The sequence below is a fragment of the Quercus robur genome, chromosome 4, assembly GCF_932294415.1.
Source record: "Quercus robur chromosome 4, dhQueRobu3.1, whole genome shotgun sequence".
Classification (NCBI taxonomy): Eukaryota; Viridiplantae; Streptophyta; class Magnoliopsida; order Fagales; family Fagaceae; genus Quercus; species Quercus robur.
The window spans coordinates 31811009-31836929 of record NC_065537.1 but is presented as its reverse complement, the minus strand read 5'-3'; the positions used below and the strand labels follow the sequence as shown (position 1 = coordinate 31836929).

Here is a 25921-nt window from a genome sequence, read left to right as displayed (position 1 = left end):
TCAGTTATAATCATTAGGTCGAGGTCTGTTACTTATACCTTTGGTTCGCATTTCATTTATAAACGTTGGGTTGGGGTTTCTATCAAAATCTGAATTTTAGCTTTCTTGGGAAAGTATTCCAATAATATTTGTTGGGTCTCAAAGCGTGTAGATTGAGGTTCGCATCATGTCCACTTAGTTGACGACCTTAAGTTTGAGAAAACGACCTTCTGGGTGCAAGTTCATGACCTTCCAATTAGGTACATGAACACAAAAGCAACTGAGAAAATTTGCGAAGTCTTAGCTCATATCATACCCATAAAGACTCTAGCAAATTCTGAGGGGGAGAATTTCATTTGGGTAAGAGTTTCTATCGATATCTCTGAACCCCTGTGTCGTGGTTGCCTAGTTTCCTTAGGGAAAGATAAAGAAGTGTGGATTAGTTTTAAATATGAATGTTTGCCAAATATTTGCTACTGGTGTGGCTGTCTCGATCACGACGACAAGGATTATGCACGCTGGCTGGAAAGTGAAGGAACACTCTCGTTAACCCAAAGACAATTTGGTCCAAGTATGCGAGCACCACCTTTCTCTACTACACGCAAATCAGTTATCTCGATACTTGGTTTCTATAAGTCAAAAGTAGGGCCATTAACTCAGTCGATCAAAACAGCTCAAGAAGATCCTATTACTGATCATTAGAAATCATGTGCATAGGTTACTGGTGTTGCCTAATCAGAGCAGGGTTCAGGGGAGTCAGTGTTGAAAAAGGATCCAATATATGTGCATTTAAGGCAAATCAATGATTTTTTGGTAACGCTTGATTCCTTGCATGTATCACGGGATAAGTTATTTTCCAAGATAGCTGGCCAACAGAAAGAAAGTGAAAGGCAAACTCAAAATTTCGAAGGTGCATCCATGAATTCAGGCAACCCCATATATGGGGTTAAAGTCATTAATGAGCCATAGGGAAAAACTTATCCAACGACACTTAATTCCATTCCACACTTAACTCCTAGCCTGAATTCCCAGTTCCGATCTTTGTTCAATGTGATCTCTCATCTTTTTATAGTAGCTAGTTTTCATCTTGACCCTCCACATGGAGGGTGGTTGAATCTCCTTAAATGCTTGTCCCATCCCACCTTTAGGGAAGTGTTGAGTGAGCTATAGCCTGTCTTGGCACTATTCAGGTGTCATTCAGCCATTAATTCGGCTGACCTAACTGGTGCAATGCATTCAATGCGGAGGTGATGGGTGCTTCCTTAACACGTTTCCCACTCCCTTTCCTTTTACACTTCCAAACAAGGGGTGTTACTCCTCCCCGTTACCTCGGGGTGGTTACCTTTGGGACAAGGTTCCTTTCTTCCTCCTTGGGTTGTTTAGTGGTCCTTGTTCAAACCCTTTCTTCATGTAATGCTAACTATCCCACTATTGTTTCTACTTGTTGGGCCTATACGCTCCTCGGGTGTGCCCCAACAGTGGAGCTATCCTTAAATCCTCATTGGGTCCATATGCTCCTTGGGCACAGCCTAGTAGGGGTGCTGTCCTTGGACCCCCACACAACACTTTAACTAAAAATATAGTTTTTGTAAAAAAGAAAAGAAAAGACTAATAATATGGTAAAAAGTGGGTCTAAAAGTCATAATTGCGCCAAGTGTCTGTATATATATATATATATATTTTTCACATAATTTATTCTATCGTAATAAACCCCATATTCTTCTTTCTTTTAATATTAAAAATAGGATGCTAGTGAGATTGATAAATTAATAAAATTTTATATAAAAGAAAACATATTTCAAAAATAAAATTCAAATTTTAACCAAGTTTCATCAAGATTAAATTATAGAAATAGAAGTAAGAATGACTAAAATTTTCAAAATCTGGGCTCCTCTGCTTCATGGAGGTCAAATGGGAGGAAAGACAAAGGGGCTGTTTTTAAGTCCAAAACCGAACCTCCAAAAAGGAGAAATGAAGTTCCTAGTGTAAAAAAAGGTAAAAACGAATCCCAAACTCATAATCGTGATATTAAGTGATTTCGTTGTTTGGGAGTAGGTCATATAACTTCACAATGCCCAAATAAGAGAACCATGACTGCACGTATTGATGGAGAGGTGGAAACTGAAAGCGAGGGCGATGATGACCAGATTCCATCACTTGACGATGCTTGTGACAATGATGTGGAGTATCTAGTGGAGGGTGAGTCACTTGTGGCTAAGCGTGCTTTAAGTACCCAAGTCAAAGAGGATGACATGGAACAACAAAGGGAGAACATTTTTCATACTAGATGCCACAACAACAATAAGGTATGTAATATGATCATTGATGGGGGGAGTTGTACTAATGTGGCTAGCACTACTTTAGTTGAAAATTTGAATTTACCTACCTTGAAACACCCTTGACCGTACAGGTTGCAGTGATTGAATGATTGTGGAGAGATTAAGGTAAATAAGCAAGTACTGGTGGTTTTTTCAATTGGGAGGTACAAGGATGAAGTACTTTGTGATGTTATTCCAATGCATGCGGGTCACATATTATCGGGCAAGCCATGGCAGTTTGACAGGAAGGTTAATCATGACAGGTTCAAGAATAGACATTCTTTTGTAAAAGACAATAAAATCATTACTCTTGTACCGTTGACTCTAAGACAAGTGTATGAAGATCAAATGAAATTAAAAAGAATGAATGACTTGAAAAAAAAAATATTAGACTGAGAGTTCAAAAAAAGATGATGAAAAAGAGAGTGAACAGAAAATAGAGAGTGAAAAAAAAATGAGAGAAAAAAAAAAAAAAAAAAACAAGCGAGTTTTTATGCTAAGGCGAGTGCTATAAAGAGTTCTTTTTATACAAACCAGCCTATATTTGTACTCTTTTACAAAGAGGCATGTTTTAATACTAACGAACTTGATAAATCTTTGCCTAGTATTGTTGTCTCTTTGTTGCAAGAATATGAGGACGTATATCCTAATGATGTGCCTAGTGAATTGCCACCTATTAGAGGAATAGAGCATTAAATTGATTTTCTGCCAAGTGCGACAATTCCTAATTGACCAGCCTATAGGAGTAATTCGGAGGAGACAAGGAACTTCAAAGGTCAATTGAGGAGTTGCTAACCAAAGGACACGTGAGAGAGAGCATGAGTCCCTGCACGATGTCGGTGCTGCTTGTGCCTAAAAAGGATGGAACTTAGAGAATGTGTGTTGATTGCAGGGTTATCAACAAAATTACGATAAACTATAGACATCCTATCCCTAGGCTGGATGACATGTTGGATGAATTGCATGGATCATATATTTTCACAAAAATTGATTTGAAAAGTGGGTGTCATCAAATTAGGATGAAAGAGGGTGATGAATGGAAAATTGCCTTTAAAACTAAATACGGATTGTATGAGTGGTTGGTAATACTTTTTGGTCTAACTAATGCACCAAGTATATTCATGAGGTTAATAAATCATGCATCGCGTGCGTTTATAGACAGATTTATTGTGGTCTATTTTGATGATATTTTGGTGTATAGTAAGAACTTAGTATATCGATTATTTGCATTGTGTGCTTGCTGTTTTGAGAAAAGAAAAACTATATGCCAATTTAAAGAAATGTTCATTTTGCATAGACACAGTTGTGTTTCTTGATTATGTTGTTAGCGTGAAAGGTGTTGGGTTCTAAGGAATTAGGAACTAATGTATTAAAACTTCATTTTGTAATGTTGGCAAACCATGATCAAAACATTTTAGTCTTGTTTGGACTTGCTCAAAGTATGTGGTTATATGTAAAGTTGGAATCAAGTAGCTGTAGGATTTACTGTGTAAATCTGCTTGGCTCGATCAATCGAGAATTAGACTCGATCGATCGAAAGTCGTGCAGATTGTTTTTTTATGCAGAATTTCCAACTCAGCCCAAGCACGTTTAACTTGTAGGGTTTTATGTTTTGTCTTAAGTATAAAAGGGAAAACCCTAGCCACGTTTTAGAGTTGCTCTTTATGCTGTGTGTGTGAATTTTTTGTGAGATCTAGAGGTGGTTGCCTTCACATACACTTAGAGTTTTCAAGATTCAAGATTATGTCAAAAACTTGGTAATCAATTCAGTTGCTGATTCAAGAGCTTAAAGATACATAAGCGGGAATGCTTGTACTTGTTGGGAATCAAAGAAAGAAGTAGTCCGTGGACTCGAAGCTGTCACGTGGTCGTGGTAGTAAGTTTCCTACTCAAGGTAGCAATAGGATGTTAGTGGTCTAAGTCGCTATTGTGTAAAATTCAATTCTTTCATAGTGAATTCAGTTTACCTTGAGAATAGCTAGGTTAAATCCTCCCTAGGTTTTTTTTACTGGTTTGGTTTTCCTGAGTTATCATATTGTTGTGTTCTTTATTTTCTGCACTTTACAATAATATGATGTTTGTGTTAACCTAGACTTGATAATTTGACTAAGTAATCACTTGGCTTATTAACTAGGTTAATCTGGTTATGTTTTAAGGGGTCTAAAAACAAACAAAAGGAATTGAGGTGGATGAGGAAAATGTGAAGGCTATCAAGGAATGGCCCACACCTAAGTCAATCACTAAGGTAAGAAGTTTTTATGGTTTGGCTAGTTTTTATCACTGATTTGTCAAAGATTTCAGTACACTAGCCACACCACTCACTGAAATTGTTAAAAAAATCTGTGGGTTTTAAATGGGGTAGTGAGTAAGATCGTGCATTTATTGAAATTAAAGAAAAGTTATGTGGTGCTCCTTTATTAGCATTACCTGATTTTTCTAAAACTTTTGAGATTAAGTGTGATGCTTCAGGAATAGGTATTGGAGCTGTTTTGATGCAGGAGAAGAGGCCAATAGCTTATTTTAGTGAAAAGTTAAATGGGGCAGCTTTGAACTATCCAACATATGACAATGAGCTTTCTGCATTGGTGAGAGCATTGGAGACTTAGCAACATTACCTTTGGCCAAAAGAATTTGTCATACATACCGACCATGAGTCCTTAAAGCACTTGAATGGACAAGGTAAGTTGAATAGAAGACATGCCAAGTGGGTGGAATTCATTGAGACCTTCCCTTATGTAATCAAATACAAACAAGGTAAGGAAAATATTGTAGCTGATGCATTATCAAGAAGGTATGCCTTTGTCTCTCCTTTAAATGCAAAGTTATTAGGATTTGAATATGTTAAGGAATTGTATGCTAATGATGATGACTTTGCTAGTGTGTATGGAACGTGTGAGAAGGCAGCATTTGGTAAATTTTATAGACTAGCTGGGTACTTGTTTAGAGAAAATAGACTTTGTGAGCCTAATAGTTCTATGCGTGAGTTGCTTCTCATGAAGCACATAGAGGTGGTTTAATGGGTCAATTTGGTGTAAGGAAAACTTTAGACGTGTTACATGATCATTTTTTTAACCAAAGATCAAACGTGATGTGGAGAGAGCTTGTGCTAGATGCATTACCTATAGGCAGGCCAAATCTAGAGTCTTACCACATGGATTATACACTCCTTTGCTCGTACCTAGTGCACCTTGGGTCGATATTTCTATGGATTTTGTTTTAGGCTTGCCTAGGTCAAGGAAAGGTAGGGATTCAATTTTTGTGGTTGTTGATAGGTTTTCAAAGATGGCACATTTCCTATCTTGTCATAGAACTAATGATGCAACCTACATCACTAATTTGTTCTTTAGAGAGATACTACGACTCCATGGTGTTCCTAGGAGTATTGTGTCTGATCGTGATGTTAAGTTCCTTAACTATTTTTGTAAAGTCTTGTGGAGAAAGTTGGGAACTAAACTACTATTTTCGACTACTTGTCACCCCTAAACGGATGGATAAACTAAGGTAGTGAATAGAATTTTATCTACTTTGTCGCGTACTATAATTCAGAAGAATTTAAAAAATTGGGTGAATTGTTTGCCATTCATTGAGTTTGCATATAATCGAAGTGTTCATTCTACTACAAATTTTTCACCATTTGAGATTGTTTATGGTTTTAATCTACTAACTCATTTGGATTTGCTGCCTTTACCAGTTAATGAAATGACTAGTTTGGATGGTTAAAAGAAGGCTGAGATGGTGAAGAAACTCCATGAAAGTGTACGACAACATATAGAAAAGAAAAATGAGCAATATGCGACCAATGCCAACAAGGGTTGTCGACAAGTCTTCTTTGAACTGGGTGATTGGGTTTGGGTGCAAATGAGAAAAGAAAGATTTCCAGCCCATAGGCAGTCCAAGCTACATCCTAGAGGGGATGGTCCATTTCAAGTCCTTGAGAGAATTAATGATAATGCATACAAGTTGGATCTTCTAGGTGAGTATAACATTAGTGCTACATTTGATGTTTTTTATCTTTCTCCTTTTGATGTAGGTGACGATTCGAGGACGAATCCTTTTGAAGAGAGGAGGAATGATGAAAATCAACAAGCATTAAAGGATCCTGGCATATTCCAATTGCGCCTATTACTAAAGCAAGATCTAAGAAGATCAAAGAAGCACTTAATGGGTTGATTCAAGATATGTGGGCTAATCCTAACATAGGACATTCCAAGCTTGGTCCAAAAGAAGATGAAGGCTTAATAAATTTAATCCAAGCTATTGAGGGCTGATCTAGCTTAATTGGGCGTGATTTATGGTGTGAATTAATGGCTGATTGACTTTCCAGCTCCATATCAATTAATAGATATTTTTCCTATTCTGGAGTTACTAATTTCAGACCAAATCTATCTCAATTTTAGACTTCTTTATTTAGAACTTTTTTTATTTTTTATATTTTCCTATTTTTAGTCATGTCTTATAAATAGCATGCACTCATTGTAATAGAGGATTTATTGAATAAAAATCAGAAAAAGGTAAGGCTTTGCTCTTCTTTTGGTTCTTCAAGAACTGTGAACTTATTAGGGATTCTTCCTTGTAGCGTTCAAATGTTATATTTTTGGTTTGTGATTCAGTTATAATCATTGGGTCGAGGTCTGTTACTTATACATTTGGTTCGCGTTTCATTTATAAACGTTGGGTAGGGGTTTCTATCAAAATTTGAATTTTAGCTTTCTTGAGCAAGTATTCCAATATTATTTGTTGGGTCTCAAAGCGTGTAGATTGAGGTTTGCATCATGTCCACTTAGTTGATGACCTTAAGTTTGGGAAAACGACCTTCTGGGTGCAAGTTCATGACCTTCCAATTAGGTACATGAACACAAAAGCAACTGAGAAAATTTGCGAAGTCTTAGCTCATATCATACCCACAAAGACTCTAGCAAATTCTGAGGGGGAGAATTTCATTTGGGTAGGAGTTTCTATGGATATCTCTGAACCCTGTGTCGTGGTTGCCTAGTTTCCTTAGGGAAAGATAAAGAAGTGTGGATTAGTTTTAAATATGAATGTTTGCCAAATATTTGCTACTGGTGTGGCTGTCTCGATCATGACGACAAGGATTATGCACTCTGGCTGGAAAGTGAAGGAACACTCTCGTTAACCTAAAGACAATTTGGTCCGAGTATGCGAGCACCACCTTTCTCTACTTCACGCAAATCAGTTATCTCGATACTTGGTTTCTATAAGTCAAAAGTAGGGCCATCAACTCAATCGATCAAAACAGCTCAAGAAGATCCTATTACTGATCATTAGAAATCATGTGCATAGGGTACTAGTGTTGCCTAATCAGAGCAGGGTTCAGGGGAGTCAGTGCTGAAGAAGGATCCAATATATGTGCATTTAAGGCAAATCAATGATTTTTGGTAACGCTTGATTCCTTGCATGTATCACGGGATAAGTTATTCTCCAAGATAGCTGGCCAACGGAATGAAAGTGAAAGGTAAACTCAAAATTTCGAAGGTGCATCCATGAATTCAGGAAACCCCATATATGGGGTTAAAGTCATTAATGAGCCACAGGGAAAAACTTATCCAACGACACTTAATTCCATTCCACAGTTAACTCCTAGCTTGAATTCCCAGTTCCGATCTTTGTTCAATGTGATCTCTCATCTTTTTATAGTAGCTAGTTTTCATCTTGACCCTCCACATGGAGGGTGGTTGAATCCCCCTAAATGCTTGTCCCATCCCTCCTTTAGGGAAGTGTTGAGTGAGCTATAGCTTGTCTTGGCACTGTTCAGGTGTCATTCAGCCATTAATCCGGCTGACCTAACTGGTGCAATGTATTCAATGCGGAGGTGATGGGTGCTTCCTTAACACGTTTCCCACTCCCTTTCCTTTTACACTTCCAAACAAAGGGTGTTACTCCTCCCCGTTACCTTGGGGTGGTTACCTTTGGGACAAGGTTCCTTTCTTCCTCCTTGGGTTGTTTAGTGGTCCTTGTTCAAACCCTTTCTTCATGTAATGCTAACTATCCCACTATTGTTTCTACTTGTTGGGCCTATACGCTCCTCAGGTGTGCCCCAACAGTGGAGCTATCCTTAAATCCTCATTGGGTCCATATGCTCCTTGGGCACAGCCTAGTAGGGGTGCTGTCCTTGGACCCCCACACAACACTTTAACTAAAAATATAGTTCTTGTAAAAAAGAAAAGAAAAGACTAATAATATGGTAAAAAGTGGGTCTAAAAGTCATAATTGCGCCAAGTGTCTGTATATATATATATATATATTTTTCACATAATTTATTCTATCGTAATAAACCCCATATTCTTCTTTCTTTTAATATTAAAAATAGGATGCTAGTGAGATTGATAAATTAATAAAATTTTATATAAAGGAAAACATATTTCAAAAATAAAATTCAAATTTTAACCAAGTTTCATCAGGATTAAATTATAGAAATACAAGTAAGAATGACTAAAATTTTCAGTATTAAATAAAAAATTTTAAAAATGATGAATGATTAAATTAAAGTTAAAATTTAGTTTGGAGTAAAATTTTAAAATATTTAAAACTTAGCAAATAGAGATTTACCCAAACTGAACTATACCTTCTTTTCTTTTTTTTTTTTTTTTTTTTTTTTTTGGGAATAAACTGAACTATAGTTAGAATATAATTTTTAGATTCTCAAAAAAAGAGAAAGAAAAGAAAAAAAAAGAAGAAGTAATTTTTAGATTCTCTATATAAAAGGAAAAGAAAAAGGAATAGATGGTATAGCGGTGCAGGCAGGGCACGTGCGAGAAAGTTTTGTGCCCTTTATAAATTATTTTATAGTCAGGAGTCCGGATGGGACCGAATCCATCTCTGTTCATCTTTATTCACTTTACTCTTTACGCCTGAATGTAATTGTATAGATCTATAGATCCAATAAATCCATATCTGCTTCTGTTCGATCTCCTTTGTTTTCATGAATCTTGTCTAGCTTGTATTTTCGATCTCCTTTGTTTTCGTGAATCCTATCTAACTTGTATTTTCACCAAAATCGGTCACAAAGTTGATTGCTTAGAATGGCAGAAGTTGCAGTCTTCGGAGCAATAACTCTAGTTGATAAGTTGTCACTGTGGCTCGTCGAAAGTTGGTTTGACTTCAAGCGTATTGAGATTGAAATTGAAGAGCTAAGAAAATGGTTGAATACTATAAAAGTTTACCTGGAGGACACAGAAGGAAGAGAAGATACCGAGGGTTTGAAGCTTCGATCGTATGTGCGGGATTTAGCCTTTGAAATTCAGGATGTAATTGAAGATCTCATGTATGAAGCTACTGAACGCCCCCGTCATCTTCGTCAGGCCATCAAATTTATTTATGCGAGCATGTTTTGTCCATCAAAGCGATTTTCCTCCCGAATGAAAGCGATCAAGTGCAAAATTAGAAGCATCGATGCACTTTGCATTTGTCCCCCCCACGTTCGTACGGTAAGATCAAGTTCCAATTTATTTTTGGGGGATGAACATCATGTGGGCATTGAGAAGCATATAAAGCCTCTTCTTAGTCTTGTTTGCCTTGAAGATTCAAGTGATAAGGTAATTTCAGTAATTGGAGATGCTGGCTCAGGTAAAACAACTCTTATTAGCGAAGTTTACCATATTTTGAATTCAAATTTTAATTGCAAAGCTTGGGTTTCCGTCTCACGCTCTTCTGATGGCTTGTTAGAGAAACTTTGTGAGGCACTGGAATTACCTCACAAAATAAATAAGTTGCGCTCTTGTTTACAACATAAAAGGTACCTCCTTGTTTTAGATGATATTTGGAATGAGAATGAGTGGAATTGGATTAAAAATGTGCTTCCTTCTAATAATACTGGTAGTAGAATAATCATCACCACACGTAAACGCAGTTTAGGTTCTTATTGTGCTAGTTCCAGTCATTATATCTATGATCTCAACCTTCATCCATTAACATGCGAAGAGGCTTGGGAGCTCTTTTGTGATAAGGCCTTCCAGGATGGTAAATGCCCGGATTTTTTGGTTGATTGGTCTGTGAAAATTGTAAAAAGATGTGAAGGATTGCCGCATGCAATTGTTACTATTGGAAAATTCTTGTCAAATAAGCAACAAAGCATGATGGAGTTTAGGAAGGTCCATGATTCCCTTCAATATGAACCAGATAATCCTTTTAGTCACTCTTTCTATAGAATTTTATGGCCAAGTTATTATCGTCTTCCGCCCAATCTCAAGTCTTGTTTCTTGTACTTTGGCCTTTTTCCTGAGGATTACTCTATCAAATGTGGAAGAATAATTCGCCTGTGGGTAGCTGAGGGATTCATTGAACAAAAACGAGGTAAAACTCTAGAGCAAGTGGCGTATGAGTACTTAGATGAGCTAATTCAAATGAGCTTGGTTCAAGTGAGCAGATGGTATTTAGATGGACAAGTAAGGAGTTGTCGAGTTTCTAATCTTGTAAGAGGGTTCATTCTTTCCGAGACTATGAAGGACAACTTCTTTACTGTTGTGAGCAGACAACACACCAGTTTGGGGGGTGAGAAGATCCGGCGCTTATCTCTCCACAATTGCTCCCCCTCTATATTACAAAGCAAGGACCTCTCTTATCTTCGTACATTTTCTCTGTTTGGGGGAGACAATCGAATTGAATCATTTCCCAGAAGTTTTTTCAGAAAGGTCAGGTTGTTGACAGTTTTAGATTTGGAAAATTCAGCCTTGCATCATTTTCCTGAAGAAGCTGTCAAACTCAACCTCCTAACGTACCTAAGTCTGAGGAATACAAAGATAGATTCAGTTCCAAAATCTATTAAGAAGCTTCAAAACTTAATCATTTTGGACCTTAAAGAAACTCTTGTCACCATTTTCCCAATGGAGATCGTTAAACTTCATAAGTTGCTCTTTTTGTTTGTTGGTGGCCGAGGCACATATCAGGCTGCTGTAGGGGCACAAGTGTCTTCAGGAATTGGGTGTTTGACAATGTTAGAGAAACTATCACTTATCAAGGCAAACAACAAGAACCAGAGCATTGTAAAAGAGTTAGGGAACTTGATTCATATGAGGGAACTTGGGATCACAGAACTCAAGGTTGAAGATGGAAAAAATTTGTGTGCATCCATTGAGAAGATGGAGCATCTTTGCTCTTTGTATGTGAACTCAGCAAGCAAGGAGGAGTATCTTGATTTGAATTATGTGACGAACTCTCCTCAACTGATTAATAGTCTAATTCTTGGAGGGAGGTTGGAGGAAATTCCAGCATGGATTGGTAAACTTAACAGTTTGTCTAAAATACAGCTCAAATGGTCAAAATTGCAGAGCAGCCCACTCGAGGCCCTTCAGGCTTTGCCTTCACTAAAGGAGCTTCATCTGTATGATGCTTACACTGGTACGGTGATGGAATTTAGTGCTGAATGCTTTTCGGAATTGAAGATGTTAGAAATTGAACAATGCAATAGGTTAAACATGGTTGTGATTCAAGAACGAGCATTGCCTAAACTTCAAAAGCTGACAATAAAAAAATGTGATAGCTTGGTCATGGTGCACGTAACAAAGAATTTGCTCAGCCAGCTGGAGGAAGTGCTTGTTCCACAAGACCTTATTAGTATAATAAAAGGATGAGAAGCGTTGTCGTTGAAGCACCTCTTTGGTATGGTTTGGATGAACAAAAATATTGTTGTTATATTTCCATGTAACATGCTGCCATGATTGCACATTCATTTTCTTGGATTGTTAAATCTCACATTTCTGTCAAATGAATTAGTAGTAGATATTTGGTTACACTAGTGGCACTATCAATGGTTAGTAGCTTGAAGGTTATAGTCCATTATTTCTAATACATTGAGCACAATAACTTATATAAAAAAAAAAACATTTGGCACAATACATATTGAGATTCTTTCTTGTAATAGTAGTAGTAGGACTCCCAGTAGTATTAGGATTACTAGTTTGACTAGTAAAATAAAACCTAATACATACTAACTTGGACCCAAAGAAAATAAACCTAAGATGCTTAGAATTTCTTAGAAGATTCTGGACTCAACTAAATTTCCAAAATACCCTTAATACATGCCCTCTTCTGTTGTTGGTCTCTTTGCTTGTTGGCAAGGTCACTTTGGTCGCCTCCGCAATGGAGCCATTTGGAAGATCATTCCTCTTTGCTTGATGTGGTGTATTTGGAAGGAGAGGAATAGTAGATGTTTTGAAGACTCTGAGTGTGCTTTGCCTGACCTCAAGCTTCTTTTCTTCCGATCCTTACTTGAATGGTTCTCTGTGTGGAGAAACCATCCTCTTTCTATTTTGGATTTACTTGACCTTTGTAATTTTCATTCTTGACTTGCTCCCCCTTGTATACTACCTGTGTGCTTGGGTGTATCTTTTTTTCTATCAATGAATTCTTATTACTTATCAAAAAAAATACCCTTAATTCGCAGGAATTGTAGTAATTATAGATTTGCCCTGGATATGAAATTATGAATTGACCATAACTAATAAAATAAAAACCCAAATTAAAAACTGTTTTAACCCTAAAGACTCAAACTTAGACCATTAAAATGGCACGACTTTCACTTCAATTGGACTTCAAACGAGTACCCAATAAAATAATTCTTTGAATAGGTGAATTTGCAAAATAATAGCATATTACTCTTCCATGACTTCATCGATATGTTAATTGATAAATAGGAGCATATAAGCATTTTTTCAAGCTCTTGAGACAAGGAAGTAAGGTCTTTCTAGAGGTTGCCATCAGTTTTAGTCTTACGCTTTCATGGTGACATATATGTATTGGCCTGAATTTTTCTTTTTTAATCTTCTACATCTCAATTTTTATATCAAAAACCTCAATTTAGTATTTTTGAGCTTATGAGTTTGTCAATTCATGTTTAATGAATAGCAGGTTTTTTGAAGATAATGAGATAACTATGCTAGATCTCAAGTTATTCTGTTTTTAGAACCTTAATGGACTGGTTGTTGGCGTTGAGAATCCATTCTTTCTTTACTTTTCTTGATTTACTTGATTTATGTAATTTTCTTTGATATTAATAAATCTTTATTACTTATATATACTAGTGTTTAACCCGCGCAATGCGCGGGGTCATTTTACATATTAATGAACTTTGCAACCAACATAAACTTAGTTATCATACTTCCACTACATACATTTAAACTTGAATGATGTAGTATATTTAAGCATATAGTGTCTAAAAAAAGAATTTGACTTTAAGCAATTAAAGCTTGACTTATTTTGAGCATCTTGTCAAGCTTCTGCCATATAAAAAACACATTTATAAAATTTATACTTGGATTATGGCTTGCGTAGCACACTTTGCACTACAGTGGAGTGCTCTACAATTTTGGTTTTCAATACTCTGCCCTTTACTAATTTGCTAACAATTTGCAAAGATCATTTTATTTTTGAAGCATTTACTAATTTGCTTCAAGCAAGAATCTACAAAAAATAATACATAGAAACAAATTAAAAAAAAAAAATTTAAAAACCACATATAAGGTTGAAACACACCAATTTAAAACTTACATGACAATTTCAAATACAAAATCTGCCATTCCTAGGAACCGCAATGAATCACATCGAACTAAAACTTGCATGACAATTTCAAATACTATACCTACCATTCCTAGGAACCACAATGAATCAAACCATAAGATTAGAGAAAATTTTACAACCAAAAAGTTCAAAAGAAAAAAATGGTTACAGGTTTATGGAATAGAAAGTCAGAATAATATTAGTTAGAGCCCTTGAGTTATGTATCATAATTTGTGTGACGGTTTGAAGGAACATATAAAAATTTGAAATAAAAGAGATATCTCTTAATGTTTATGTAGATTAAAATCAATTTATCATTACGGGTTTAATATTTTTTAAGTCATAATTCTATATTTGCATTTGATCCTCTACTATGTACTTAAAATGTATTTGTCCATTTGCTAATCATTATGTACATATATAATAGTTTGATGAATCATTTCATTCACACCCTTGTAAGGGATATATATATATATATATATATCATGCTCAGTAGAGATTGGTTCTCATTATTTTTTGGAGGTAATGTTAGTTAAAGATATATGTGCTAACTATTATTTGTTGATACAGGTTATGGGTCTCTTGAATGGTTTTTTTTTTTTTTTTGTTAGAGCTTATTAGTCTCTAGAATACCTTAATAAGTATAAGTGCTTGTATACTTTTAGATCTCACAATCAAAACATGCAAAATCTATGAAATATAAACTATGTAAAAAGAACATTATATACTTTCAAATTTCAAAGTCCCACAATTTCAACCCCTCTTTAAAAATAAAAGAACAGGTAAGAGGAAAAACAAAAACCGAAAATTAAATAGAACTTTGTAGAGTAAGGCATTGACAAATTTAAATCCTAAATACACAGTAAAAAAAATTCCAAAAAATATTCAATACAAATCATTTAACACACGCAATACACGGGAACATTTTACATATTTAAAATTCTATCAACTTAACATAAGAATATAATAAAATACATTACATTTCATCTGGGTAATGTAGTACATCTACTGGTTATTTTTTTTCTCTTCAAATTTTCTTCTTCTTCAATGCATTTTGTTTAGTAGCCGTGCTTTGTTTGTGAAGCATTTGAATTGGTATGCTATCATCATCTGATTTTCCTCTTTAGCAGATATGGCAGTTGTAAATAGAGAACTGCTGTCCTCCCTTGTTTTTCTGACAAATTTGTCTTTTGTGTCCTACAATAATTTTCACTTAAATTAAAAGGTGCTTCAAGAATTCACAAACATTTAATAAAGCCTTAAACAATAAGTTACAATTTTCTCATAAGCAAAATTTAGATTGCTTTCATTGTACTACATTGGCTTTGAAGGCATCATGAGAAGTTCTAATATATTATTTTTAATTTGATGAGAACTTCTTATGTACCAAGTAGGTGTGCATAGTAAATAATGTGCATATTAGGAATTCCAAACAAAAATGGTGCAAAAAAAAAAGTGTGTGCCACAAATAATTTTAACTGAAAACATTCTAATTTTGTGAATCTCTAGAACATGTTTGGAAGTATTATTAGTTGCCAACTATATTCTGAATCTCCCTTGGTAGGACATTTACATCCAACTTCAATTTTTGTATACACAGTCACAAATTTAGCTAAGTATACATACATACATCATGACCTATACCATTAGTTTTTTTTTTTTTTTAATAAGTTTATTGCATTCATAGTACTATACTGACCTTGCAAGCTAGAAATTGTCAAATATCTTGAGTATTCTAATGAAAATTTATCTAATTTTAAGAAATGTTCAAAATTGAAATTTCTCTTCAACAATAAATAGTAATGTACCAAATCAATCAAACCATGTGAACCTCAATTTTAAGATACAATATATAAACCATATTGGATATATTATTGTCTTTAATAAAAAATAAGAATTTCTTTAACTTGGAATTTCAAGTAAATTTCTAAATTCTCATTCACATTCATGTCTTCATTCTAATTAATAATTTACTTTAAGTTCTAACCATTCACTTTTGTAATTGTATTCTACTGTTAATCAAGCAATCATATCAAGATTATAATGGGCAATCCTTTTTATCGAGTGTTTGTGAGGTTGAAATCTTATAGGATGCAATTATTGTGTTAGGAAAGACTACGTTGGAGAAATTTCACAATACAGCATCCCAAGGTAACAACATTCATGAAAATCGTAAGAAAAACTAAAAAATGCTAAAGACCACAAACCAAATATACAATTTTGTTTCGAAATTGTAATTAGTAATTATAGAATTCTTACATGATGAAGCTTGAGACAATAAGAGGAAAATATTAACAAAGATAAAGTATTAAGAGGAAAAGCTACGGAAAACATTCAACATACCTTTGTAATTTTTTTTTTTAATGGTATATAATGATATGTATGTGTACAATGTTGGTAAAGGTTTATAAAAGTTCAGCTCTCAAACAATAAAGAAATATAATTGACATTTCTATTTGAAATTGCCTCTGCTTGCATCTCTGCAAGTTCTTTTGCAGTCTTAGATACAATTTTCTTAGCTCCTTTGTCAAACAAAATGAATGTTATAACAGCTCATCAATAAGAGGAGGTACTTTCTTAAGCAAAGGCAACTTAACCTTACCCTCCATACAATACACAAAGAATTTTAGGTTCTTAGGCCTCTTAGATTTTACTATTCTCTCTTCATACCATAAAATTGAACCACAATACATGCATAAATAAGGTGGACCGAAATTCCAAGGTTCAGTAGATTTTCCTATATGAATTTTAAAATATGGGAACAACATTAATGATGTGAACAAAATGAAAGTCAAGTTTTTTTTTTTTTTTCCTTCTTGTAAATTGAAGTAATTTACTTGGAAATTCTTCACAACCACTCTCATTATCTGATTCATGGATTCCTTGAAGAACATCACAACAACTGGACCTACCTTTTACCAAAGTATCATCTGTACTTATGTTAATTCTAGTTTCTCCAAAGGAATGGCCCATGTCAACGTCAATATCTAATAATCAAATGTGAATAGAAAGTTTTATTTTCAAATTTAGAAAAAGGAATGTATAAAGAACTAATAAGTACAAAGTGGCAGAAAGAGAAGTGAACCTCTTAACACATAAAAGTTAGTACTTGTACCAAGTGAATGCAACAAAGAACAATCTTTTTTTTTTTTTTTTAGCAATTACTATTCCCCTGTATTTCCTAGCCTGGGTAAGTTTATTTTGTAAACTATTTTTTCTTTCATGCCATTTTGTATTGGTTCGTTTCTCAAAACTTTGCAACCATCTTTTTAGGCGCGCTTCTCTTGCATTTTCCTCTCTTTTTCTATTTTAGTTCTATTTTTTTTTAATCAAGCATCAACAAAGGACAAAAAGTTACAAATTAAATAATAGCTACAAAGGGAAAATTAGGCATTCCTAACCTTTCAATTTAATTTAGTAGCTCTTATCCAATAGTAGCCAAAAGTCTTATAAGTCAGGGATGAGTGATCTACATTAACATATGGGGGAAAATATGTCATTATAAATACAAAATTCCTAATAAGAGCCAATATAAATGAGGCGCTAGAAACTGAGATCCTATAAGACGTGATTGTGTGCCATGTAATTAATTATAATTATCTAAAATTCAGAAAACATGGCAGGTTTATATAAATGAACCATTACAAATTTTGAATCAATACCAAACTCAAATTTAACAACATAGAGTAATCCATATATAAAACACTATTTGAAATTGAAACTCTCATTTATAGAGTCATCACCAATCACAACTGAAATCCTTCAAAATCAAGAAAACTTAATCTTTGTCATAGACTGAAATTTGAAAACCATCTTAGGTCATATGCAAGGTTTGTTTCAAGAGGATCATAGATTAGTTCATGAATAAAGCGAAAGAACTTTTGGTTGTTAGTCAATTTCTATACTAACTAAAGCAATTCAATACCATAGTTTTTTGGCTTTAAGAAATTTCCAAGTTTTACCAAGCGGCGCATAGAGTTTGAAAGGCTCTTTACAATCTTCTAGGGAAGACTCCTTCCCATACATTTGATCATTTTGCAATTAACTAATCTGGGCTTAAGGATGGGGTATGTCTCAATTAGTTTTTAATTATAGCTCTACAGTGATCTTTGCCATATAAAACACTTGGCTGTTTTGTAAGAAGAGTTGGTAGATCAAACTGACAGGTTAGGATGACTTGACTTACCTTGTATTTATCTGATATTTTAGTTTAGATTTGGTTAATTGACATATTTGGGTTTGTATTGGTTTTGTTTTGCATATTTTTGTCATTTTTTTAGAAGTATGTGGATTCAATTAGTTTTTGTTTTGGACTAAACAGAACAGAACAATAAAATTCTATTAGGTTTTTCCATCAGTTTACAGTAACAAAATATATTGTTAAGATTCTCTTTTGTTTTTTTGTTTTTGTTTTAACTATCTAATCAGTTTGCCTAATCTGTTGCAATTAACTAATCTGGCATAAAGTATAGGGTATGTCTTGGCTGTTACTTCTTAGGCTCTACAAAACCATCTCTCTTGTTATTTTCTTTTCCAGAAGGATTTTGTAAGTAAAAATAGATGACTATATATGCTAGGTATTCAACAAAAGGCCTCCAATAAGTTTTTTTTTTTTTTTTTTTTGATAATTCAATAATAATCATGTATATTTAATTTTCTTGAAGCTACATTAATGATTGGTTTGCAAAAAAAAAAATGTAACTTAAATGCCATGTACACCACAATTGAGAAACAACAACAACAATAGAGATAATCTATAATGTGCCCCATCAAGATTGATAGGAAAATCATACATTCTTATCCACTTCAATCGGTTTCTTTAACAACATAAATTATTCAATAGACTATGGATGTTATATATAAGTAACAACAACATCAAAATAGGAACTTAGTGCTTCTTTCCACATCATAAAACGTAAATTATAAATGATAAAAATAAATTTTAGAATAAAAAACAACGGCAGAATTTTATCAAAAATTTGTGAGCATATTACTAAAATGTAGTTACCATTACCATTAGTGGAATCTTTCTAACGTGGAGACCATCAATTACATACAGTTGGGTCAATGCTTTGCTAGGAAATGGCAGAGTTTTTTGGACTACCAACACATACTTATTTATCTTCAGAAGACTAAAATTGAGTGATTTGTATGACTTAAGCTGTAATGAGCTTTCTCTTCTAATAATAAAGAATAACAGATACACCAGCTTTGTTGTCTTCCAAAACAGCAAGCATCATTATTTGATTTTAAAAATTCTAATGTTCGATAACCCAATATTGTCCATCAGAGAGATTATATAAGTCATTCATATACTGAATGTGATAGGCAGAGAATGTTCATTAGATTAGATAACTATAATTAAAATGGGCATAAGAAAAATGTTATCTTTTAACTTCAATGACTAATACATTCAAAGAATTTGAATTTGATGAGAACAACAATATTAAACCCCAAAAAAAAAAAAAAAATCATACCAATAATAAACACGTCTATAAGACATTTATCAAACAGGTATGATGTACATAGTACAAATCCTTTTTTTGTTGTTGTGATGATTGCAAACTCTCCAACATAATCACTAACTTATTGGATATCTAAAACCATATTATATTAAAACTGGTATTATAGTATTATACTATAGAAGGCATTGTTAATGGAAGCATAACACAAATAACAAAATCTAAACCAATCCAACCAAGAAATTCAAACCTAAATCATATTCAATCCCCAGATTTATAAAATGAAAGCTAAAAAAAACAAAAACTTTACCGGTTACGGGTATATAGCCTGTCTCTCTGTGCCTGCGGTTCCGATAAACCTTAACCGAACAATAAACCTAAATAAATGAGATTGAAAAAGAAAAAACAAATATCAGCACAACACTCAATCCTACACTTATCTGATCCCAAGGATTTTGTTAAGATTAGTTACAGGAAATTGTTTTTAATTTCGTTTCTTTACGGTGAAAAACCAAAACTAAAATTCAAAATTTTTTTTTTTTTTATAATTTCAGTAAGTTATTAAAAAATAATAATAAATAAAAAAACCTATCCTATCAAAGAATTTAAAACAAAAAATCAAATATCATACATAAATCTTATATAAAAGAAAAAAAAAAATCATACCTAGATCTAAAAAGGGGGAAAGAAGGTACTGGCGGCAGTTCCGATAATCTGATGGTGGTGCGTATATGGCCTTACGGTGTTGATGGTCCATAGATTTTTCTTCTATGGCGAGGCTACTGACGGTGGTAGGAAGCCGGACTGACGCTGGTGGCAGCGACATTCACGAACACTATCTCTGTATCCCTCTCAATCATTCTGTGTTTTAAAAACCCAAAACAAAAACAAAAACAAATCAAATCTAAACCTGCCCAACAGGAAAACTCAATTAAAAGTAAAATTTCATACCCAAATCTAAAAAAATTTACGGTTTTGATGGGCCATAGATTTTTCTTTCTATGTGCTTGTGGTTCCGGTGGTCTGATTCTTCCCCTTTCTCAGTTTCTTTCTCCATGTCTCTCTCAGGCCTCATCGCCTCTCTCTTTTTCTCTCTTGGCGCCATACAAACTGTCTCTCTTTGTGACTATATATTTCTCAAGCCTTTCGTTTGTATTTTTACCACTCCGTTCTCTTCCTCTTTCTCCATACAGCAAGCAAGCCTGTTTTTTTAATTGATTTATGCGGTTAATTTTTTTATTTATAATAAGAGGCTCTTAAACGGTGCCGTAGATTTACCAAACAACATAATTTATCGCTTTTTAACTTACACATGGCAAAATTTTAAGAGGTCATTTTTCCTAACGTGTCAGCACCTCATTAAAGGCTTCTGCTATTATATATAGTATTAGATAAAAAAAAAAATTCATGTTTAATGAATGTATTTAAATAGAAATTGTAATTTGTAAATTATTGTTTATATGATATTTGTTCATGCTTCTTGGGCCAAAGTTTGTTGTCTACACTTTTTTTGCTAAAAAATTTCCTCTATGACATAAGTAATATATTATTTGGACAGATTTATAATGTTCGAAATACCCATATAATTTTTTTTCCATCCCAATATTATGTGAATATGTTTGGAATATTTGGACTTTTTTTGATTGTGTATGCTCACAAAAATGATTTATGGTTTATTTAAGAAATGGTTATCCATGTTTGAATTTGAAACTTTGTTGATTGTGGAGTCCTGCTCTTTCCATGGTGGAATAATATATGGCAATCTGTAAGCAATTGGTGTCATCTGACCTTACCCATAGGATATAATATATACAAATCTGTTCGTTACTAGTGCCATATGGCCCTGTCAAGAGGGATTAAAAATGTTGTAAGAGCCTTGTCTTTACTAGAGGCTTTCCTTTTGAATCGCTGGATTGTCAATGTCCTGCAATTGTTCATACATTCTACTATGGATTTATAGTTTTCTGTCGAGGATGAAAGAAAGGTCTGATGGGTTGGGAGAGGCAATGTTGGAATAATGTGGACAGTATTTTGTGGTAGTGAAGAAAGATTGGGAAAGGTAACGAAGAATTTGGACCCATAGGATATAGGTGGCACACACCCATTATCCTTCTACTGCTAGGAGCTGGTGGTAGTTGCTCTTTTATGAAGCAGACTAAGTCATTTGGTTTGTCTCTTCGATTGGAAGCTGAAAAATTATGTTTAGTGATTAATAGAGGAGTCACACCATCTGTAAAAACAGTGCAAAGAGGGTTGAAGTCTGTGAGAGCTCGCGCTCAGGCAAAGAGACAATTTTCAAAAGAAACATTGCTAGACAATTAATGTGTTCACCTCAAAGAGGGTTGAAGTCACAGAGTATTGAAGCCGCAGAACTGGGTGATCATAGAAGCACTGCTTATTATCCTAGAAAATACACACCATGAACCAGCAAATGAAGAGTTAATTAGTATTTGATATAGAAGCATTAGCAACATGGGAAACCTATAGAAAAGATTATCATCATTGAATATTATGGCATACCAATAAGATAGATCAAGCTCCAGTCACAATACCAAAAAATGACCCTTTCTTGTATTAGAGTGAGGGATAACGGTGAATGGTCTTTCAAATCACTATCTCCACTACACACAACTCTACATTTAACTTTAGCTATCATCCAAGTCCAGATTTGTAGTGTTAGTGGGTTAGTGTCAGCAGTCCCTGTTTTGTGGACAATGATTAACGTTTTCAAACATTCACAAATCTTACATCTCCATAATTACAGAGCATGCATAATTTGTCATTTATCTCGAATCTTCAGTTTACACAGCTCAACTAGGAAGTTTGTTCCATGCAATCTTCTAGATTAGCATGTTCAGATGTTCCTAAATCTTACTGCTCCATTATTTCTTCTATTCAATATTGGTTGGTTGAATCTGTAAGCCAATTGAGAAGTGAAATTACTCAAATGTGTGTAGGGTCCAAGTTACCTTATATGTTTGCTGATCTTGTGACAAGTGGATTTTGAGGATATTTGAATATTTGATGCTAATCTTCTTAAAAATCAGCCCAAATAAGTTCTTTATTCCACTGGACTGGACTTGCAGTGATTAACTCCAAGACTCAGTTTGGATGGAATGGAAAGAGGAAGGAAAGTACCAAAATTTTGCTTTAAATTGCACCTTGTGTTTCCAGTGGGGGATGGACCTTCTTTCCTTCTCAGCTCTTAGTTACAACAACATAGTAGCTATTGTTTCACTGGTTGAGAGTACTTTTTTTTTTTTTTGGGTTTCTAGCTTGTCTTGGCTAGAGTTTTTCCTCTGTATCTTTTGCTCATCTTTTATCAGAGAATTATTCTGAGGGTTTCTTCCCTGTTTTGTCGTAGGGTACTTGTTGTTTTGTTGATTAATAATGTTCACTGATTTACAAAAAAAAAAAAAAAAAAACTCTTGAGACTAAGTTGATTTGTACAGGCTTGGGGGATGCTTTGGTTGTAGTTTGAAATTAGGAAGGAATGGTATCGATGGGTCTTCCCACATCTTACACCCAATCTCATTACTAATTTTAGACTTTTATTCATGGGTATCCATGGTTCTTCCCGCACCTCACCACCCAGAATTTCTTTCTACTGCCATGAGCTCTTAAAAGGTATTTTTTAGACTTTTATTGCATTGAAGGGCATGCCTCTCAAGCATTTACAATTTAGAATTTTCACCCATGGTTTGTCTTCTCCAATTATCTTCCATATGGCAACCCATTCATTTTAGAACATGCAGATTTTTGAAAATTGAGAGAGGACATAGTATAAATTGGTGAGGCTACTGCTATTGGCCTTATTAGATAGTCCCTTGCTATTTCCTGGACTTGACTCTGAATCTTTTACACAACTTCATTGAGAGTGTGGCTCTGTGACTCGCTGCAACTCAATGGAAGACTGAGGTATTTTGAGTGGAAATCTGCTTTACTGGGGTTAACATAGGAGCAAATCTCTGTGGCTTTTGATTAATTAACATTTTTGCTAAAAATTACATTTGAATTCTTGGCATTGACAGAATGACTTAATGATAATTGAAATTTCTCTATGCATTATTTGATAGCTATGGCTGGTTTCTTTCTGCCTTAGCAAAGATTAGAAGACCTTGAGTGAATTTTAATGATATACACTGTTGTAAGGCCCATCCCAGAATAAGGAAAAAAGAGGGACCAACTTTAAAAGCTAGGGACGAGGAACTAGGGATTTTATCATGTTAATTGAAGAGAAAGAGAGAGACAATGAGGGCTAGAGGCAGTCATCCAATGTCCAAGCTAGATTCTCAATTAGGTATTCACTTTATCCATCTTTCTCTGTTCTCTATCAGAATAACCTTTAGGTGCCAATAATGGATTATAACCTCAAAATCTATTGCAAGTGTGTAAAACTTGTGAGATACTAGGTGTCGAGAACATGTTATACTTTTCGTGAAGCTGCGTCAAACTTGTGAGATAGGCTTGACTGCTTGACAAATACCTACGTGATAACTTTGCACGTTTTGAATGCCATATAACCAGCTTTAGGTTGGACCGTAGAGAGTACTGCACATGCTGGCATTGAATTGTCATATGAATTCATAAGCTAGGTTGAATTTGACTTTTATTTGGATATGATCTGTTAGTATAGAATATTAACTATGTACATTAGGATTTCCCAGAGAACCTTGATGGGTCCCTTTTGATGACATCACAATGTGGTGAGAATAACTCTAATAGTACTATATCTATGCTGTTTAGGGGGAAAAAAAAAGATGTTTGGGAGGATTATAATGGGGTAAAACTGGGCAGGCAGTAATTCTTACCTAATTAGGATTGACTCGCTGCAGAATGCAGTCTAACGACATTGACTTGGATTATTTATAATTCGATTGAGGAGTTGAATATTGACTTCAAATTTTGGTACAGTTGGTCAATATATAGAAGCTTATATCTTGAAAATTTTGAGATTTGTAAATTTCTTTTTTTATGTTAAATCTAGGGTAGAAGTAGGCTGATCTGCTGTGACAATCACATTAGAATACATGACATTTGGAATCTTTCACAGCAGGTGAGAATGGCCTTGTCAGTATAGTGCCATATGAGGTTCAGAAAATAGATAAACTTGTACAACATTATGTTTGAACTTGAGGTAGCGGATTGAAACAAAATGATTTTTAAGTCCTTATTTTCTGTGTTCATGTTGTAATGTTGATCAATAAATGTGAGCATATAGGCATTTCTTCGAACTCAGACAAGGTTTTTCTAGTGGTTACCATCAGTTAATACAGTATCTTAAATTTTTGAGGTAACATATATGTATAGCTGATTTTCTTTGTAAATCTTCTACTTCTCAATTTTCATTTGAAAAATCTCAAATTAGTATTTTTGAGCTTATGAGTTTGTCAATTTATGTATAACAAATGTACTTCAATAATTATTATTATTTGTTAACTACTGTTCTGATATGATATCTGGTCATACTTCCAGGGCCAAACACTTTGTTGTCTATAGACTTTATACTTCATTTGCTAAAGAAATTCACTTATGAAATAAGTAATATAGTTTTTAGACAGATTATGATGTTAGAAATTCCCAAATAAATTTTTGTAATCAGATATTTTAACTTGAATTATGATGCTATGTGAATATGTTTATAATCTTTAGTCTCAGACTCTGTTTTGATATGCATGCTAGCAATATGATTTATGGTTTATTTAAGAAACAGTTATTCATATTTGACTTTGAAACTTAGTTACTGTGGAGTCTAGTCCTGTTCATAGGATCATCTGACGTTACATAAAGGGTATAATTTATACATATTTGTTCAGTACTGGTATCATTTGGCCCTGCCAAGAGGGGTTAAAAATGTTGGAATTATTCACTCACAGGACTGTATGTTATGTGGCACATGCCTAACCATGATTGTTTATATGTATTTGAAAGATAATTATTATGTTAGCCAAAATTCATGCATTTTCTATTTGAAATAAATTATTCTATTTGTCCTTATTCCACATTAAATTTATCATACCTGGTGTTCGGATTTCTGTTATGAAATAGGGAAACTAAATCTTACTGTTAACTTGGCATTATGTATTTTGCTACTAAGTTGTGAAGCTCATCCATTTCTATTCTGATGTTTCAGATATAAAGCTTTGAGGGAAGAATTGATTCGTGGAGTTGCAGAGGCTGGTTTATTAGCTATTTCTGTAATGCTTGGAATTTTCATTGTACTTGGAGACTTTTGGTCATTAGAGATTGTTATCATGGTAATTGCTACATGGAATCGCTAAGAAAAAAAAGAAGGAAAAGAAAAATGAGAGTTAGACTTATATGTATAATAGACATGTTATGGTGAGGATAGTTTGTTTCATTTTTTTTTAAAAAATTAAGTACTAAGAATGTAAAGGTATTATATGTCAGTTTAGTTCAAAAACTTTTATTTATTTATTAATTATTTTTATTACTAAAAGATATATTTAGCTCAAAGTCCATAGAAATATGGATTTGGGTCGTGACTGTAGAGCTTCATCTTTACAAGAAGCTTGCATTTCATTTCAATCGCTAGATTGTCAATGTCCTTGAATTATTAATCCATTCTAATATGGACTTTTAGGGCCCGTTTATAGGGAGGGACGAAGGAGGGGGTGGAGGGGAGTAGAG

At 34.1% G+C, this 25921-nt stretch overlaps 1 protein-coding gene and 1 long non-coding RNA gene across 9 annotated transcripts in view; one reads left to right on the top strand and one right to left on the bottom strand.

The window, feature by feature from the left end:
* Positions 1-20491, bottom strand: part of LOC126721139 (uncharacterized) — a 71314-nt gene extending 50823 nt beyond the window's left edge. The window contains exons 1-6 of one of the 8 annotated variants that reach the window (XR_007653845.1): positions 20222-20488; positions 19937-20131; positions 19581-19647; positions 17210-17277; positions 16721-16795; positions 14679-15005 (exon numbers count right to left, since the gene is read on the bottom strand). This is a non-coding gene — a long non-coding RNA (uncharacterized LOC126721139). Of the gene's footprint in view, positions 1-14678; positions 15006-16554; positions 17278-19580; positions 19648-19936; positions 20132-20221 lie in introns of those variants that run through there. The other 7 variants (XR_007653840.1, XR_007653841.1, XR_007653842.1 and 4 more) reach the window with 7 other exon arrangements.
* LOC126721138 (disease resistance protein RPM1-like) lies at positions 9130-25625 on the top strand. Its single transcript, XM_050424160.1, has 2 exons — positions 9130-11912; positions 25404-25625. The coding sequence occupies exon 1, from the start codon at positions 9338-9340 to the stop codon at positions 11882-11884; it is 2547 nt and encodes an 848-aa protein (XP_050280117.1). The 5' UTR covers positions 9130-9337; the 3' UTR covers positions 11885-11912; positions 25404-25625.
* Positions 25626-25921: the final 296 nt, after the last annotated feature.

What these genes read in the sequence shown, in the direction of transcription:
- LOC126721138 (XM_050424160.1), top strand. Translation starts at nt 9,338, where the DNA reads ATGGCAGAAGTTGCAGTCTTCGGAGCAATAACTCTAGTTGATAAGTTG.